This window comes from Pseudonaja textilis, chromosome 1 (assembly GCF_049901715.1).
Source record: "Pseudonaja textilis isolate UNSWEBS1 chromosome 1, rPseTex1.2, whole genome shotgun sequence".
Classification (NCBI taxonomy): Eukaryota; Metazoa; Chordata; class Lepidosauria; order Squamata; family Elapidae; genus Pseudonaja; species Pseudonaja textilis.
The window spans coordinates 331,086,237-331,102,382 of NC_141990.1; the positions used below are offsets into that span (position 1 = coordinate 331,086,237).

The following is a 16,146-nucleotide window of genomic DNA, read 5'->3' on the forward strand; positions in this document are numbered from 1 at the left end:
CCACCTCTGTAGAACCGGTAGCTCTGAAGAGCAGCAGACACAGAACCGGTTGTATGTCTGCTGATGTTTTTGCCCACCTGCCCACCCGGGCTCTTTCCTGACCTTTATTTCCTGCTTTTTTCAACTTCAGCTGCCGTGCGAGGCACAGCTGCAGTTAAAAAAGCAGGAAAAAAGTGCTGTTTCAAAGGCTGCTTCTCTGCATGCAGCGTGCTGATGATGATTTACAGGCGCAGCGTGCAGAAAAGCACATTGTAAATCACCAAACCTCTTAAATCATCGAACTGGTAGTTAACTCTGTCGGATCCCAACCCTGGGGTAAGGTCGTCCATCACTTTGGAATGAGGTGTCAATAGTATGTTGATAATGCTCAATGATACATTGTCACCCCAGGCCAAGCCAGAAATACTATAAAAATCCTGACTTGGGACCTACAGGCTTTGAGGACCTCTATGGGTCAAGACAAGCTCAAATCCTTGCAACATGGAGTTGCTGTTTGCCAGCTATAGATCTGGCTTGTCCCAATTCTGGTTTAGATCTTGATGGGTTTGCCTTCTTTAAGAAGCAAATCCTTTAAGAGGTCATTCTGGAATTATGACTCCTGCTGAAGCAGGTAGAAACCATGGTGGGGATGTTTTATTCCAACTGGCAAGCCAGTTTATTATTATTAAAATGTATTTGCTGCCCAACTTCCAATGAAGCTGCAAGACATCTAGATGAAAATGCTATGACTATACTGACTTATGTCCTGGTCACCTGACAATTAAAAAAATTACAGCATGCATTTCTATATGAAAGCACCTTGGAAGTCTTTATTTGATCCAAAGTGCAATGATTCATCCGCTAACTAGTAAGAGCAATTTGGCTGCTTAGCACCAGTGATACAGCTGCTGTGTTTGCTTAAGTATTTGCTTCTGGATCCAGTTCAATATGGTGGTTGTCCCCTTTAAAGCCTTACATGGTTTGCCTCCCAATCTACAAGATAGTCTCCTCCATCAAGATCTAGCCCACCCTTTGCATTTTTACGAGAAGGAATTGTTGAGGATCCCCACTCATATAAAATCAAGGTAGTAGGAGGCTAATAAAATCCTCCCATATTGTTTAATATCTACCCTTCCAAGATGTGGAATGCCTCAAAATCTGCTTGATGAGCGTTTTGGATTTAATAGCATGCAAGAAGTCTTTTAGATTGTTAGTTGTCTGCTTCTGTGTTATTATCATCTTCATTGTTAGTATCTTCTTACTTCGAGTCTTTCAAAATCGGGCAGGATATAAAACCATGTTCTCAAACAAACCGATCTCATACGCATCACCTTTGGAAAGGACCATAATGTATTTCTTGTAAAAAGCCTTACTGGATGGAATATACATGAACGTACCTGTTCTTCATTTAGAAGATTCAGATCTAATCTTCAGTATCACTTGATAGCTATATCAATTGGAAGCAGAACATTCTGGAACAATCTGACTCACTATACACATGATATATAGGTTTTACATTTTTTATTCAGTGCGTAGTAGATGGTATGGCGAAAGAAGTTAAGGGTGGATTTCATGGAAAAGGAACTATTATGGGGGGAGAAAATTGTGTTAAAATCAAGTTTACCACAATATTTAGCTAATGAAGACAAAAGTTAGTGGGTTGGCAAAAGATGCTGCCTATGTAAATAATATAAGCCAATATTCTTTGTTTCTCTTTCTAACCTAGCATGCTTTAAACACACACAAAAACTTCTTCTCATACCCAAACACAGGGTAGCCGTGGTGGAAGAAGTCAATCGGATGTCACCCAATGCCCTGGCCATTGTCTTTGCCCCCTGCCTCTTGCGCTGTCCTGACAACTTGGATCCTCTCACTAGCATGAAGGATGTCTCCAAAACAACCACGTGAGTTATCCTAGATTGCCTGTGAACGGTGAGGCTTCTGCCCTTTCCTGAATAATAGAAATTGTGGGAACGGATAAACTTCTTCAGTGTTCTATGTAGAATAGGCATTGCTAATTAAATCTCTACAGATATAATGAGGCCTAGCCTTGGCAGTCTCCAAAAGCAAATGTTCCAGAGATCTTTAGGGTGAATTTTATTTCTATCATCTGACTACAGAATTGTCTATTCTCTTTTTCCCTGCAAGTTATAGAAGCCTGAATCTAATTTTCCATCTCTCACTTTCAATCTCCTGGCCAAATATCACATTCTTTTTCACATTTCTTGAACCGATCTCCTTTTTCTGATTCAGATGGCTTCCTGTGAGAGATGGTAGAACTCGGATGGTATCTCTGTTGGAAGAGGGAGACAGAAAGGTGGATCTGATGGGAAATGGAGGTTGGCTGGTTATTAATATACACAACATCAGTGCATGTGACCATCTAGTGACTTTCCCTACTCTGACATGTTCATAATTGTATTGTTGGGAGAATGGTGTATCTTCTGTCAGCCCGTTTATCCATGCGTGCATTCACCTGATCCGTTCATCCTCTCTTCTTCCATCCATCAAGGGAATGATCTGTGGTTGTTTTCTCCATTTCTCCTTTTGTTCTCTCTCTCTTCCCTACCTATGCATAGGTGTGTGGAGATGATCATCAAGGAACAGCTGAGAAAGTACAGCATGAAGATGGATGAAATTTGCCAACTAGAAGCAGCGGAAAGCATTGCTCTACGGCGGCTTTCACTGCTTCGACAGAACAAAGTAAGCACTGCGATTGCACTTGGCATGAAATGTGATGGAGATTTCACAACAGAAGTGTGACTTTTCTATTAATCTCACACAGCAAGGCTGATATGTAATGTGTGACTTCATGCGACATTCCCAAGGTCTTATTTTTGTGTGAGTGGAAGTTGGAAAGTTTAAAAAAAATGACTTTGTTTAAAGCAGTTCTGATATAATCTCTAAATACAATTCAGTAAATGATTGTAAAGTTGGGATGTGTCCAGTCACAAGTAGTTCTGTTATAGTCTCCTGATTGTCCCCACTGCATCTGGGGTGCAGAGGCCATTTGCACAGAGTCCAGTTCAGCACATACATTTTGGAAGACATTCTGGGTGTGTGAGTCAAAATGGTGAAGTCTGGAAAACATTCCTGTGAGAGGGAGTTGAAAAACTAATAAGTTTTCATGTATTGTACCCAATAGAAGAAGCAGACCTGTCTCTATTATTCTAGAAGGTAACCATAGAAATAATTGATGTATTGAAACAGGTTTTTGCTGAACTTCCTGATTTGATAGCTCCTTGATAGTGGGACAGAATTATCTCAGGAAAGGGTGGGCCCTCCTTTACTGGAAGAACAAACAGACCCTGTTAGAAAGACCGAAGCCACTTTGGTCACCATGATAAATGTCTCCTTTGAGGAGAAAGATACAGGTGCAGCCCTGTTGCTTCTCTTTAGTAGCTTTTGGTAACGGGCTATGCTGTTAAGCATTGGGAGCCCGATGTTTATATTTTGTTTCCTTTAGAATTAGAATTAGAAGAACTTTATTGTCATTGTACAAGTACAACGAAACTGTGGACGCACCCCAGCAGCTGTTCGCAATACAATAAAACCAAAGCACTTAAAAATGAAGATAAGATAGAGTACACCCACGTCTCCATTTGCAATTTGAGAATACAATATCTACAAATATACACAAAATCTACATCGAACATTATGTCTAGGGGTTGATTTTATATGGGTTGGGTATATTCTTAAAAAGAAATTCTGAGCAGTGGGGTTACACTAGTCATACTTCCTGGTCGAGGAATCCCAAAACCCCTGCTGGGTAGAAATGGTTGCTCTTGCTGTTTAATTCATCTGTTTGATTGTGGAAGGCTGGCTCAAGCAATCTCAAAACTCATCCCAGCTATATAATTCCAATAAGTTTAATATCGTATTAGTTTTCGAATCTTGCACATGTATTAGGGTTGTTTAAATCACACGTGCGGCATTTTTACATTTTTTAACTTTGACATGTACTGTATATTCTTTTAATCTTTGAAGTCTTTTTTTTATCCCTGGAGAGTTGGAGAAAATGTTTTGGTCTCCTATGAATGTGCCCTTCATCTCTCCTTTTCTCTAGTTGTGGCCAGTAAAACTTGCCTTTTCCTCTCCCCGCGAGGGAGCCCGGGTAGGTGAAAGCATTCAAGTGCATGGAACGCTGCTCCCTTCCTCACTCTGCCTCTCCCAGCATCAGCTAAAGATCAGGGAAGGCTGTTCACACGCTGAATGCTTCAAAACCCCTCACTTTAAAACTCTGCATGTTTTACACCTGTGCACATTTTCCCTGTTTTCCCAATTAATTATGGGGATTGGATAGTGGATTGCAAGAGATATTAACCAATGCTTCATAGAAAAAATAAAAAAGATACCCCTGCATCCAACTTCGGCCTTGGATGCTTAACCCTTTGAATTTGTTTACACTAACCCAGGTTTGTGTGTCTCTGTGTGGGAATCTGGTGGTTGGCTCTTGTCAAAGGAAGACATTTCTGTGCACCTGCTCGGGAGCAGCCTTAACCCTTTTTTTATAATATCCCAAGGCACAGTAAATTTAAATTTCGGGCCTCAGATTTATACCTTTGGGAGGGAGTTTGTGAAACAGTACCTGCTTTTCTGCATTGGGATTCAAAATTGATTCTTCCTGTTTTATATTCATCGTAGCCCTGCAAGTTGGATTCAGTACTAAGGACAGCTTGCTCTAAAACAACTATCAGCAGGTATCCCATGCTTAGGCTTCCTGTATTCAGAACTACCCCACTTTGTCATTATTTTCCTGGCTTGTTAAATTATACTTTCAAGCCTGGAAAGCTAAATTGTTCAGCCAGAGCAGAGGCTGCTTCATGATCTATTGCAGTTCACAAGAGAATTAACTTGTGGGATTTAATTGCTCCTGTCTACCCAGGCTTGATGATTTGCTGTATCCTTAGCCAAAGGGATGATATAGCTCTCTTTCCGTCCTGCAGAGCAAGAGTCCCCAGACCGTAGGAGTGAGCAGTGCCACACCTAAACTTGGACTTTTGCCTGAAGAGGAGGAAACAGACAACAGGGAGAAGGAGCTGTTGATGGAACGGATACAATCAATAAAGGAAGAGAAGTGAGTGATGGCTTGTAAAGGCCTACCCTCTGCAAGACAGAAGCTTCGGTCTCTGAATTCATCTGCCAGCTCTCAGAATCTATCAAGAAGAGCTGTGCTTAAGTCTTCCAGCAGAATTGGTTCTTGCAAAGTATTTAAAAAAAATGGAGCCTGCATTGCAAAGCATGAGAGGATTGTTAGGACTTTCAAATCTATTTTGAAATGAGCCCAGTGGCGCAGTGGTTAGAGTGCAGTACTGCAGGCTACTTCTGCTGACTGCCAGCTGCCTGCAGTTTGGCAGTTCAGTTCTCAGCAGCTCAAGGTTGACTCAGCCTTCCATCCTTCCGAGGTGGGTAAAATGAGGAGCCAGATTGTTGGGGGCAATAGGCTGACTCTGTGAACCGCTTAAGAGAGGGCTGTAAAACACTATGTAGCTGTACATTAAGTTTTAAGGGCTATTGCTATTTTAGGCTTGTGTGAAAGCCTCTCCCAGATTGCCCTGAGTTGCTCTCCTCCTTCAATAGCAAATGAAGCCCACCAATAGACTTTATTCCACCCCAATAATAGTCGCCCTTCCCTGGTTCCAACAGCAACATTGGACTTGATGGATCAAAGGCTTTGAAAGGAGAGGCAGAAAACTCAACTCTTTTCATTACCCGTCACTGAAATTATTCCAGCCCTCCCATGGAATGTTGTACCTTGTCTTTTTTTTTCCCTCACTTCTTTAGGGAAGACATAACATACCGGCTCCCCGAATTGGACCAGCGTTGTTCTGATGAGGAGAATGTCGATTCCGAGACATCGGTTAGCACAGAAAGCTTGTTAGAGGAGCGCGTGGGGGGCTGTGACCCTGAAGGTCAGTATTAAGGTATTGTGCAGTTTCGCCCCCCCACCCCCAATCATTCCCTTGCTGGCCCAGCACCGGTCTTTTCTGCAACTTTCAACTGCAACAGCAAAACAAAAAAAACCCTTTGCAACAGGTTTCTTACCCAAGCTCTCTACTTCTCTTGAAAGGAAACAAAGAGGCTGCTGCTCAGTGCATCAGCCTCTCCGCCAAAGAAGCGACTGGATCACCGACGACGCTGCCGTCTTCAGCCAAGGTAGATCCAGCTCCTCCTCACCTATCCACCACATGTGGGCCATCCTCTTTGCTTCTGCTCAAGGGAAGCCCTCTTAATCAAACTCCAGGGGATGCACATAGCCAAGCCCAAGCCGTCTTCCAGGATTGAGAAACTAACAGACCTACTCTCTCTCTGCTCCAAGAACTGCCTCTTTTCTAGGATGAACTGCTCACAGGACTGTACTAAGAACAGTCATCTTAAAAGCTAAACGGGAGAGGCAGGCTCGGTGAAGGTCAAAAAGGGGTAACTGGCACTCCTGCTTCGGGAGCTGTTAGATAACACTGCCCTATTCCAAACCTGGTCAAGTCCAGTATTTAAAAGTTCTGCTGCTCATCCAAACAGAAAGGTCATGATTTGCACCAGAGCTTTTGGTCAATATTGAATCTGGGAAACCATTGGTGCTTCTCTGATCTGATCAAATGTTGATCAATAGTTACAGCTCTGAACCGATTTCCACTTTCTGGGATGAGGTGCGAAGTTCCCTTCTCTGCCCAGCAGTCCACTCAAGCCTGGCTTCTTCCCACCTGCTTGCAACAGGCTCTTCATAGGACCAAACGGACAGTCAAGCCACTCAATAACTCTTGTTTCTGCTTTAAAGTCTCTCGCTCTCGCTCTTGGATGATGACAACTTCCAATTGGTTTACAAGAACTTTTTAATTTGTGTAGTAACCATTTAATGGAGACCAAAAATATCAACGTTTATATTAAAACTGCACTTTTTTTGAAAAAAAAAGGCATTGGGAGTTATTGACAGCGCAATACCAAGGGCCTTGCTCCTATTTTGGAACACTATAGTAGGTAGAAGGGGAGCAGATCTGTCACTCTAACTGCTGAGATTAGTTTGATCTGTTGGAGTTTTAAGTTAGACTGTGAAAAATCAAACATGCTCTTCTGATAGGCCCTTTGGTGAAAACTCAGGTGGAGCAGTATTGAAAATCGACCCATAAACAAAGACCCATTAGTTGGTGTGGCCTGTTACCATTCTTGGGACTTCATAATAAATAAGTAGGAGCAGAAGGACTTAGATAAGTAGGAGCAGAAAGATAAAGAAACTGAGGCATTTTCCTGCTTTCCTTCTAAACACTACAGACATAAGACATACCTTTCTGTACAATTACAATTTATTTATTTTTTCAAAAGCAGCAGTAGCCCACTTAACAAACCTGAGCATAACTAGTTATGACTGTACAAAGAAAGAGGTTTTTTTTACCTTAAAACCAGGAGAAAGGTAGATTTTAAATAGAAAAAAAGTAAGGAAATGCAAGGAAAGGTGATTAAATTAATTACCCTTTCAAATGGTAATCAGTTTCCACTCCCTTTCCTTTTAAATGGTACTCAGTTGTCAACACATTTGTTTGAACTGAAAGGAGGCATTGGGAGGAAGTAGGTGGGAGGGGAACTGAGCACACATAAAAGTCTTTCAAACCTGGTTTATAAAGAATGGAAAAGCGAACGGTGTAGTCAGAATCCCTGACATTCTTCAACTGACAGACATGATTTAAGCCAAGAATGGGACACTGGCTTATATCAGTAGCTGGTTATTTTGAGAAATAAGCCAAGGACTAGATTCAGATGCAGTGCTCAACAAAACAGACTGAAGGGGGGTAAAGATGTTTCGCTTTTTCTGCCAAAGTGAATAACTAGAAACAAACAGGAGTGTGCTGAATGCATCTATGCTCTTGCTCATTCTGGACAAGCTAGAATGCAGATGAATTCTGGCCTAAATTCGACACATGGTTGTCCCCAGACGCCTCCTTTGTGGGGGGAATGCACACATTAAAAAAAAAAAACTCCACACAGATGCTGTTTTTCGGGGGAAATAATAAAGTCAGCTTAATCAGCCCAATGGAAACTTCACAGCGGGGAAAAGAGAGAGTTCTCCACTTCTGGTGTCAACTTCGGGTGGAATGCAGGAAGAGGAACACCAAAATCTGGCGGAGAGGGGAAAAAAAAGAGTGGGGGAAAAAGTCAGTTTAAAGTACCAGTAATATAGTTGAACTACAAAGAATCAAAATGGAGAGACTTACAAAGAAGGGTGTATTTCTTTCAGGATTAAGGTAAAACCGTTGGGTTTAAAATGTCAGGTAACAGCCTGCTCTCCCTACCCCTCACGGATTTAAAATAAGTTTAGTCATTTTGAAGGTCTCAGGAAAGCCTTTTACAAAATGGAAACCATTAAAATAGTTGAAGGAATTATTACATATTTGTAACCCGATACATTTGCATGTCAAAGCTGAGAGAGGGGACCCCAGTATTATTTTCAGGATTTTAACACTCCTTCCTGTATCTGGAGATCAAATGGAGGAACTGTTGCATTAATGAGGGAAAGACAGCAGAAGACCGAGAAGTTCTTCCATAACAAGAAGGAAACAAGAGGTCTCTCAGGTGAGTTTTTCTTTCCTCTTTCCAAAATTTCATTACCAAGATTCCCCGTGACTGTTAACACTCACCCATTTCCCCGTCCAAGCGACTGGTTGGAGAGGGATTTTTACGATGGTCTTCAGTGTGCTGGGTCATCTCCTCCCGAGAGGCTGTGGAATATGGGCACTGTAAGCAATTATAACGACCTCGGGTGTGTTCCCATACAATGCGGCTGTTGGAGGAGTGTCCTGCAATGGAAAGAAGCAGCTGAAAATCCAGTCAACTGGTCAGTTTCCTGATTCCCAAGCCATTTTGCAGATCGAACTACTCTTGTGAAAAGATAACTAAAGGAACTCTGGTGGCTTAGATGAATTGTGCATGTGCTCTCTTTTGAGATATTGTAAAGAACAACTGGATAAGACGAAAACAAAAAACAAGAAGAAAATTCCGAAAATTACAGCTCCTGATAGCTGGGAAGATTCTAGAGCAGATCATAAACGATCTGGAAGTACTTTTGAAACAACGTAGAGACTGTTGTTAGACCAACATGGATGTGTAAAAAATAATTTTCTTTAGTAAATTATGGGAATATTGGGCATGTAATAAGAGTTTGATTTCAGTGCTATGTCTGACAGAGTATTCAATTATATTCTAAACTGGTTAACTGAGGGCCGGATTAGCATGACAATTAAATGAATACATAGCTGGCTTTTAAAAGGGTCATTGGTTCTAACCTGATAGATCTTTCTCTTGGGTGGAGATAGCATTCAGGACTGGGTGATCAGTCTCCGCTGCTGACTGGACTGAGTCTGTTAAAACTCTTAGGACAGACACTCCTTCTGTTGCTAGGGTCCTCCCAGAAATTGGCAAAGGAATAGTGACAGACTGACGTGTTCTCCTATAAGTATAGCATATACCATTACACTCGGAACGCACCACCAAAGGGCGGGACTGAATGCTATCTCTACCCAAAGGGAAAGGTCGTATCAGGTTAGAACCAACGACCCTTCACCATTGGGGTGGAGATAGCATTCAGGATTGGGACATACCAAAGCAGGCTGTCCTACAGGTGGGCCTAGTGCGGTCCGAGTCCCTAATACAGAATGGACCTTTTGCAGAACCCTCCGTCCAAAAGCTGCCTCAGCAGAAGGAAATGAGTCCAGCTTATGGTGTCTGATGGATGGAGAAGGGGAGGCCCAGGTAGCCGTCCTTCAAACCTCCTCCAGAGAGGCCTGGGTGGCCCACGCCCATCGATATTGCCACGCTTCTTGTTGAGTGCGCTGTTATCCTTGGAGGAACTGCAAGTCCCTGTGTTTGGTAGGCTTGTCCATCTCCCCACAGTCGTTGGAGTCACCATGCAGCCCATGGTGGAAGGTTGAAAGGAAATAAAAAGGGATTCAGACCTCCTGAAGGATGATGTTCTCTTAATGTAAATCCTCAAAAGTCCTCCAAATCTCCAGAGTATGCCATCATCTTTTTAATGTGTGCACAGGATGCGGACAAAAGTCAGGTAAAATTAGTTCCTGTGCTCTGTGGAACCACGAGTTTACCTTTGGCATGAATGAAGGGTCTACTCTTAACACCACTCAATTGGTGTGAAACACACAAAGGTCTTTCCTGAGAGACAAGGCTGCCAGGTCCGAAATCCTTCTGGCAGAGGTGATTGCTACCAGAAAGGCTACCTTACAAGACAAAAACTGCAAGGGAATTGACCTCAGTGGCTCAAATGGGGCCTCAGTCAGTGACTGCAGTACTTTAGAGAGGTCCCATGTCGGATATCGATGAACCACTGGAGGCCTCAGGTATGTAGCACCTTTCAGAAACCTGCAGACCGTGGGATGTCTAGACAAAGGTTTCACTCCTCCCATGGATAGAACAGAGGACAAGGCTGCAATCTGCCTCCGCAGAGTGTTAGATGAAAGTCCCTTGTCTAGGTCCTCTTGGAGGAAGTCCAGTACCTGGGCAATCGAGGCCCCAGAAGGGACAATGTCATACTTTCAACACCATTCGCTGAAAGCCTTCCAGGTTGAATCATAGATGCGGTTGGTGGAGTGTCTCCTGGAGGCCTGGATAGTTCTTATTACTCTGGAGGAATAATTGTCCCGGATCAGAGATCCCCACTCAATCTCCAGACTGGGGCTCTGGATGCAAGATTGGCCCCTGGCTGAGCAACACTCTGTCCTCCGGTATCTTCCAAGGTCTGGAAATGGAAAGGTTTACTAAGTCTGCAAACCATGGCCTCCTGGGCCAATGCGGGGCTACAAGGATAAGTTCTGCTCTTTCCGCCAACAGTTTCTGGATGATGCTCAGGATCAGGGGCAGGGAAGGGAATGCATACAGGAGCTCCCTTGGCCAATGGCTGCGTAAGGCGTTCGTTCCCTCCGCCCCCAGAACTGCAAACCTGGAATAGAATTTCGGGAGTTGCGTGTTGTCCTGGGAAGCGAAGAGATCCACTTCTGCGTATCCGAAGCGCTCCGACAGCTCCTGAAACAAATCGGGGTGCAAACGCCACTCTGCATGGTCAATGGTGGCTCTGCTAAGCCGGTCAGCCTCAACATTGGCCACACCTGCAATGTGCTCAGCTCTGAGTGATACCTGGTGTCTCTCTGCCCATAAACAGAGCTGTTCTGCCTCTAGCATCAAAGGCCCTGAATGAGTCCCCCTTGGTGGTTAATGTGTGCCTTGGTTGACACATTGTCAGTCAAGATCAGGATGTCCTTATCTGACACAACGTCCTCTAACTGTTTCAGGGCCAAATGGACTGCTCGAAGCTCTAGCCAATTAATATTATGGCCCAAATCTGCCTGGGACCGTTGTCCCTGGAGCACCCTGGACTGAATATGGGCACCCCAGCCATGAAGGCTGGCAACTGTGGTCAGCGCTAACCTGTCCGGTTCCTTGAATAGGAGTCCCATGGAAAGTGCCTCAGATGACCACCATCGTAAAGACTTAAGGACCAACAGAGTTAATCTAACCTGTAAGAGGGAACAACTCCTACCTGTCTTCTGATAAGGTAGAAGAAACCATTGGAGTGACCTGGCATGCAATCTAGCCCAGGGCACTATATTAATGCATGATATCATTTTTCCCAGGAGCTTAGAAAGCGTAGCCAGGGACACTCTAGGTTTAGATTTTACTTGTCCAATTAACTCCCTGATACTCTCCTGGTGTTCTTGGGATAAGGACACCGTGCAGGAAAAGGTATTATAGCTCCCAGATGGAGTAAGGTATTGGTGGGAGTGAAGTGGCTTTTGGCCTCGTTGACAGAGAAGCCATGCTCTTGGAGCACCTGAATGGTGAGCTCTAAATCCTCTACTGCCCTAGATGGGGAAGATGACTGGACCGGGATGTCATCAAGGTAACACTGGTCTCTAACTGGGATAGCCCTAAGGTGGGCTGCCAGAGCTGCCAGCAGCTTAGTGAATGACCTGGGGGCTGAGGAAAGTCCAAAGGGCAAGGCCCTGTATTGGTAGTGCCTCCCATTGTAGCAGAACCTGAGGAATTGTCGATGTGCAGGGATAATAGGGACATGGAGATAGGCCTCAGTTAAATCAATGGAGGTCAGAAGTCTCCCTCCCTAATTCCCTCCAGGATGGACTGGAGTGAATGCATATTGAACCGCCTGTATTTCACCCAGCGGTTAAGATGCTTCAAATCCAGAATTGCCCTCCATCCCCCCGAGGCTTTGGGGATTACAAACAATAAAAAACCTTGGGGGCATAGAGAGGAATTCTACAGACAGTCCTGAGTGGACTGTCTCCCAGGACCCAGGTGTCAGTGGTTATTTCCTCCCAATGTCTGGCAAACAAGGCCGGACATCCCCCAATGGGAGGATTGACATCCATTTTATCTGGGGCGTCAGAAGGGACGACCCCCAGCCCTTCGAAAGGGCCACTAATTGTTAAAAGGACAATTTCTACCTGTCCTGTCCTGGTTTTGTTCCTGCCTGGGGTGAAAGGCCTCTGGGGTTTGGGGAATCCCGCTCCTGCTTCAGGGGTCCTATAATAGGAACGTCTGACATAGGGTACTGATCTAAATTCACTCTTTCTGGACCTGGATGGCAAGACCTTCCCTTTGTCCTTGGAGCCCACCAGGACCTTGTCCAGAGTCTCTCCAAATAATGTATCCCCTTTAAAGGGGGCCGTGGCCAACCTCCACTTGTGCCTCATATCAACCTGCCATTGCTTTAGCCAGAGCAAGCGACGAGGTCACCGTTCCCCCTATTGCCGTAGATGCAAATCTGGCAGCACTCAGTGTGGCATCAGCTGAAAATTCCAGTGCTGCCAATAGTTTTTTTCACATGTTGGTGTGATCTGACATCATCCAGTGGAATTCTCTTTTGCAGCTCCTGAAGCCAGATGATAGAGGCCCTGTTAAAGAAAGATGCGGCTGTGGAAGCCTTCACTGCCCATGCTGCTGACAGGTGTGTTCTTTGCAACGTTTGCTCAGCCTTCTTGTCCTCAGCCATCAGCGAGTCCTCAGGCTTCCCAGGGATGTCTGTGTTGGCTTGCAGGGCTGCAACTGGGGTGACAACATCGGGCACTTCCAGGGCCTTGGAGAGATCGCCTCCTATATTAAACAATTTCTTGTCCAGGGTGGAAGGGCTTGGATTGGACCCGAGGGATGACCACTGCCTTTGGCTGACTCTGGTGAACAACTTTGGCACAGGGATGACATCCGCTGTGACTGTTTTCTTTGAAAACAGTCGGTCATTGGGGTCCTCAGAGGGGTTTGCAGGCTCCTGTGGCTCAGAGACCAAGCCTCGCCCTGTGGCCTTTTTGGTCTTAGAGAGGAGAGACCTAAAGATGGCAGGTTGGAACAAGCCCGGGACAGAGCCTTGGTCAGCATCGTTGAGGCCTTCGTCATCCGAATAGTTCCTGTCCATCATCTGGCCACTGTCAGATGTGATAAGACTGGGAGCTTTCAGCAGGAATATATATACACCTGATTCTGTATGCAGGGAAAGATCATCACCATTATGAGGCCTGTGTCTCCTACTATATCTGGACGAAGAAACTGAACTCTCTGAGGGTGAGCCTCTGGTCTGTCTCAAGACAGCTGACACCCCTTGCCTCACTGCCTCATTTAGCATAGCCTGCATATTAACTTGGAACTCATAACTGGTCTCATCCCAGCTGACATAGGAGTAAATGTCGCCTCTGCAGCCATTCTGTGTCTCTGATCAGTGACTGTCAGTTGCTCTGTTGCTGGGCAGACAGAGAAAAAAATTCTAATCTCAGAAGCCTCAATAGATTCCTGCTGCTCTTCAGCTCCCCCTATGGCTGCTTCTGCTACTGCAGTCCTGTCAGTTTGCAGTTGCCTCTCTCCTCTCAAAAACTGTCGTTCCTCATTTGGGCGGGAAATTATACTGGACACCATTTCTTCATCATTTTGCTCTTTCCCTCAAGCCCATAACTTATCCAGCGCCTTGTCTCTGCGGCGCTTGTCCCTCTCTGCTGCCTTGGAGCCCTTTCGGGTTCCTGCAGCCTTGTCCTTTGGCTTGGGGCTGTAAAAGGAAGCCATCTGTCCTGGGGCTGCTGGGCTTAGAGAGCATGACAGCCTGCGAGCCGTCTCCTCCACTCTCCTGACAGCGCGGATAGCATTTTGCGATTCAGCCATTTTTAACTCCGACGATGATATTCCAGAGTTACCACCAATTACGCCGCAACCTTTTTGTCAGTTTCCTACCTAAATCTACTCTCCCTACCTGCCTGTAGCTCTGCTGGTCTTCGCTGCAGTCTTCTGCCCCTTTAAATGCTACCGCGGTTAATTTCTGCGTCTGCAACGGCCATTTGAAGCCGCTGAGAGCCTCACCAAGCCAAAGTGCAGGGAAGTGGTGTGGAAGGTGTTTCAACACACCTCATGCAACCAGTACCTCAGTACTTTTTAGATTGGCCCTCAGCTGATCCGACGTCCGAAGCCCCGGTTGCGGCTGCCGTTTGACAGCTGTCAAAGTGGTAGAGTGGTTCTGGCTTTGCGATAGTATTCAGGATTGGTGATTTTATTCCTGTTTTCCAAATCAAGTTTTAAAGATTTTTTTGAATTTGTTAGAAGAAATTAACACGTCATCCAGCTACCTGACTGAGTCAATTTCTGGGAGGACCCTAGCAACAGAAGGAGTGTCTGTCCTAAGAGTTTTGACAGACTCAGTCCAATCAGCAGCGGAGACTGATCACCCAGTCCTGAGTGCTATCTCCACCACAATGAAGAATTATACATTAATAGTTTCTACTGAGATGAGAGATATAAAAGGAAATGCCAGAAGGTTCAGTCCTACACCCGTATACCTCCATGTTAAATTCAAGAGTTAAATATGGTCTCAAGCATACAGTGGCATCTCTTGCCCACACACACACACAGTAACATAGTAAAATGCTGGACATTAATGTACAACTCCAAAAGGGGTCAACACCAGCCTGAGATGAAGACTAACTTTAGAGCAGGAATGGTGGAATCATACACTATATTGAAAAATGGAATAGGGTAGCCGCTCACCTTGGCTTTTCTTCCACACAGCATTGGAGACAGGGAGGCCTTGGCCTGCTGGCAAAAAAGGCCTGAGCCGGTTCTGCACTGCAGCTTGAGGTAAAGCATAGGACGTGGGGTGCATATAGGGCAAGAAGGACCCTGAAACTGAAGGGTGAGGTGGCCCAGAGAATTTTGTCAGGGAGGGTGGTCCAAACAGGGATTGCTCCAGCAGAGGATACGTAGATGTTGGCAATGGCCCAGATTCTAAGGGGCCAGGGAGTCCAGCCGGAAGCGAGTCAGTGGCCAGAGGAGTGTCCATTGTGCCAGGGAGAAGAGCTTCTTTTTTGAAGTGCTGTATGAAGCTCTGGAGTTTTGGAAGCTCCTCCAGCAATTTCCCCGGGGGCTCTTTTTCCAGGCCAGAGCTAGGTTGAAAGATGGGTTTCTCCGAAGTGAGGGCTGGGGAAGCGGCGGTGGTGGCATCAGAACAGCTGTGCAAGTGCTTGAAAAGGGAGCGATGGGTTCGGAAACGTGACATGCAGTTCTCACACCTGGGGGGGGAGAGGGGGGAATGAAAACAGAACAGGCTAAACAAAGCATTCAGCGCTGAGTTTCCAACGGGCTTATCAACGACGGCATTCTCATTCCCAACATTTGCTTACTATGTGGAGATATCCAGAAAACAAGGAATGGCAGATTTTGGTGGGAACTGGTGAATCACTTTATTTCTATCCCACCTTTATAATTTTTATTAATCACTCAAGGGGGTGAATATATCCATCATACTTTCCTCCTCCTATTTTCCCCACAACAAGAACCCTGAGTTGGGTTGGACTAAGAGAAAGTGGCCCAAAGTCGCCCAGGCGGCTTTCATGGCTAAAGTGGGACTCGAACTCACGGTCTCCTGCTTTCTAGCTAGTACCTAAATACTAGACCGAATTGGCTCTCGGAAACAGTGCTGTCCTGAGCATAAGTGAAAACGGGAAGGGGATTTGAAACATTGTGGGCATAAGTGAAAGAACAGGGATCTGAAAAGAGCTTTTCACTGAAGACGTAAGAGTCTTGTAAACCTAAAGTAGCTCTTATACACACTATCCTAGGCTATGAATTATCACTAAATCTGTTTGCATTACTTAGAAATAAAGAACAACACGCCTGAAATAA

At 45.1% G+C, this 16,146-nt stretch overlaps 3 protein-coding genes and 1 long non-coding RNA gene across 17 annotated transcripts in view; 1 reads left to right on the plus strand and 3 right to left on the minus strand.

Moving 5' to 3' along the window:
* MYO9B (myosin IXB) overlaps positions 1-6,889 on the plus strand; it is a 77,903-nt gene extending 71,014 nt beyond the window's left edge. For 4 of the 13 annotated variants that reach the window (XM_087922852.1, XM_026698871.2, XM_026698870.2 and 1 more), the window contains 6 exons: positions 1,752-1,883; positions 2,559-2,682; positions 4,046-4,093; positions 4,926-5,056; positions 5,764-5,891; positions 6,050-6,889. In XM_087922852.1, the coding sequence (XP_087778978.1) occupies positions 1,752-1,883; positions 2,559-2,682; positions 4,046-4,093; positions 4,926-5,056; positions 5,764-5,891; positions 6,050-6,264 (778 nt within the window). In that variant the 3' untranslated portion in view covers positions 6,265-6,889. Of the gene's footprint in view, positions 1-1,751; positions 1,884-2,232; positions 2,319-2,558; positions 2,683-4,045; positions 4,094-4,925; positions 5,057-5,763; positions 5,904-6,049 lie in introns of those variants that run through there. The other 9 variants (XM_087922848.1, XM_087922847.1, XM_026698872.2 and 6 more) reach the window with 6 other exon arrangements.
* LOC148128415 (uncharacterized) overlaps positions 1-16,146 on the minus strand; it is a 101,066-nt gene that overhangs the window by 34,311 nt on the left and 50,609 nt on the right. The gene's annotated exons all lie outside the window — the stretch shown is intronic.
* The window catches only part of ZNF414 (zinc finger protein 414), a 30,411-nt gene continuing 21,524 nt past the window's right edge, over positions 7,260-16,146 (minus strand). For both annotated transcript variants that reach the window (XM_026698876.2, XM_026698875.2), the window contains exons 6-8: positions 15,013-15,533; positions 8,607-8,765; positions 7,260-8,087 (exon numbers count right to left, since the gene is read on the minus strand). In XM_026698876.2, coding sequence (XP_026554661.1) covers positions 8,011-8,087; positions 8,607-8,765; positions 15,013-15,533 — 757 coding nt within the window. In that variant the 3' untranslated portion in view covers positions 7,260-8,010. The remainder of the gene's footprint in view (positions 8,088-8,606; positions 8,766-15,012; positions 15,534-16,146) is intronic.
* Positions 12,143-13,738, minus strand: LOC148128416 (uncharacterized). The gene is given in 3 exon segments (XM_087922861.1): positions 12,143-12,720; positions 12,722-12,813; positions 12,815-13,738. Coding segments are annotated over 3 exon segments (1,407 nt in total). The 5' UTR covers positions 13,619-13,738; the 3' UTR covers positions 12,143-12,209.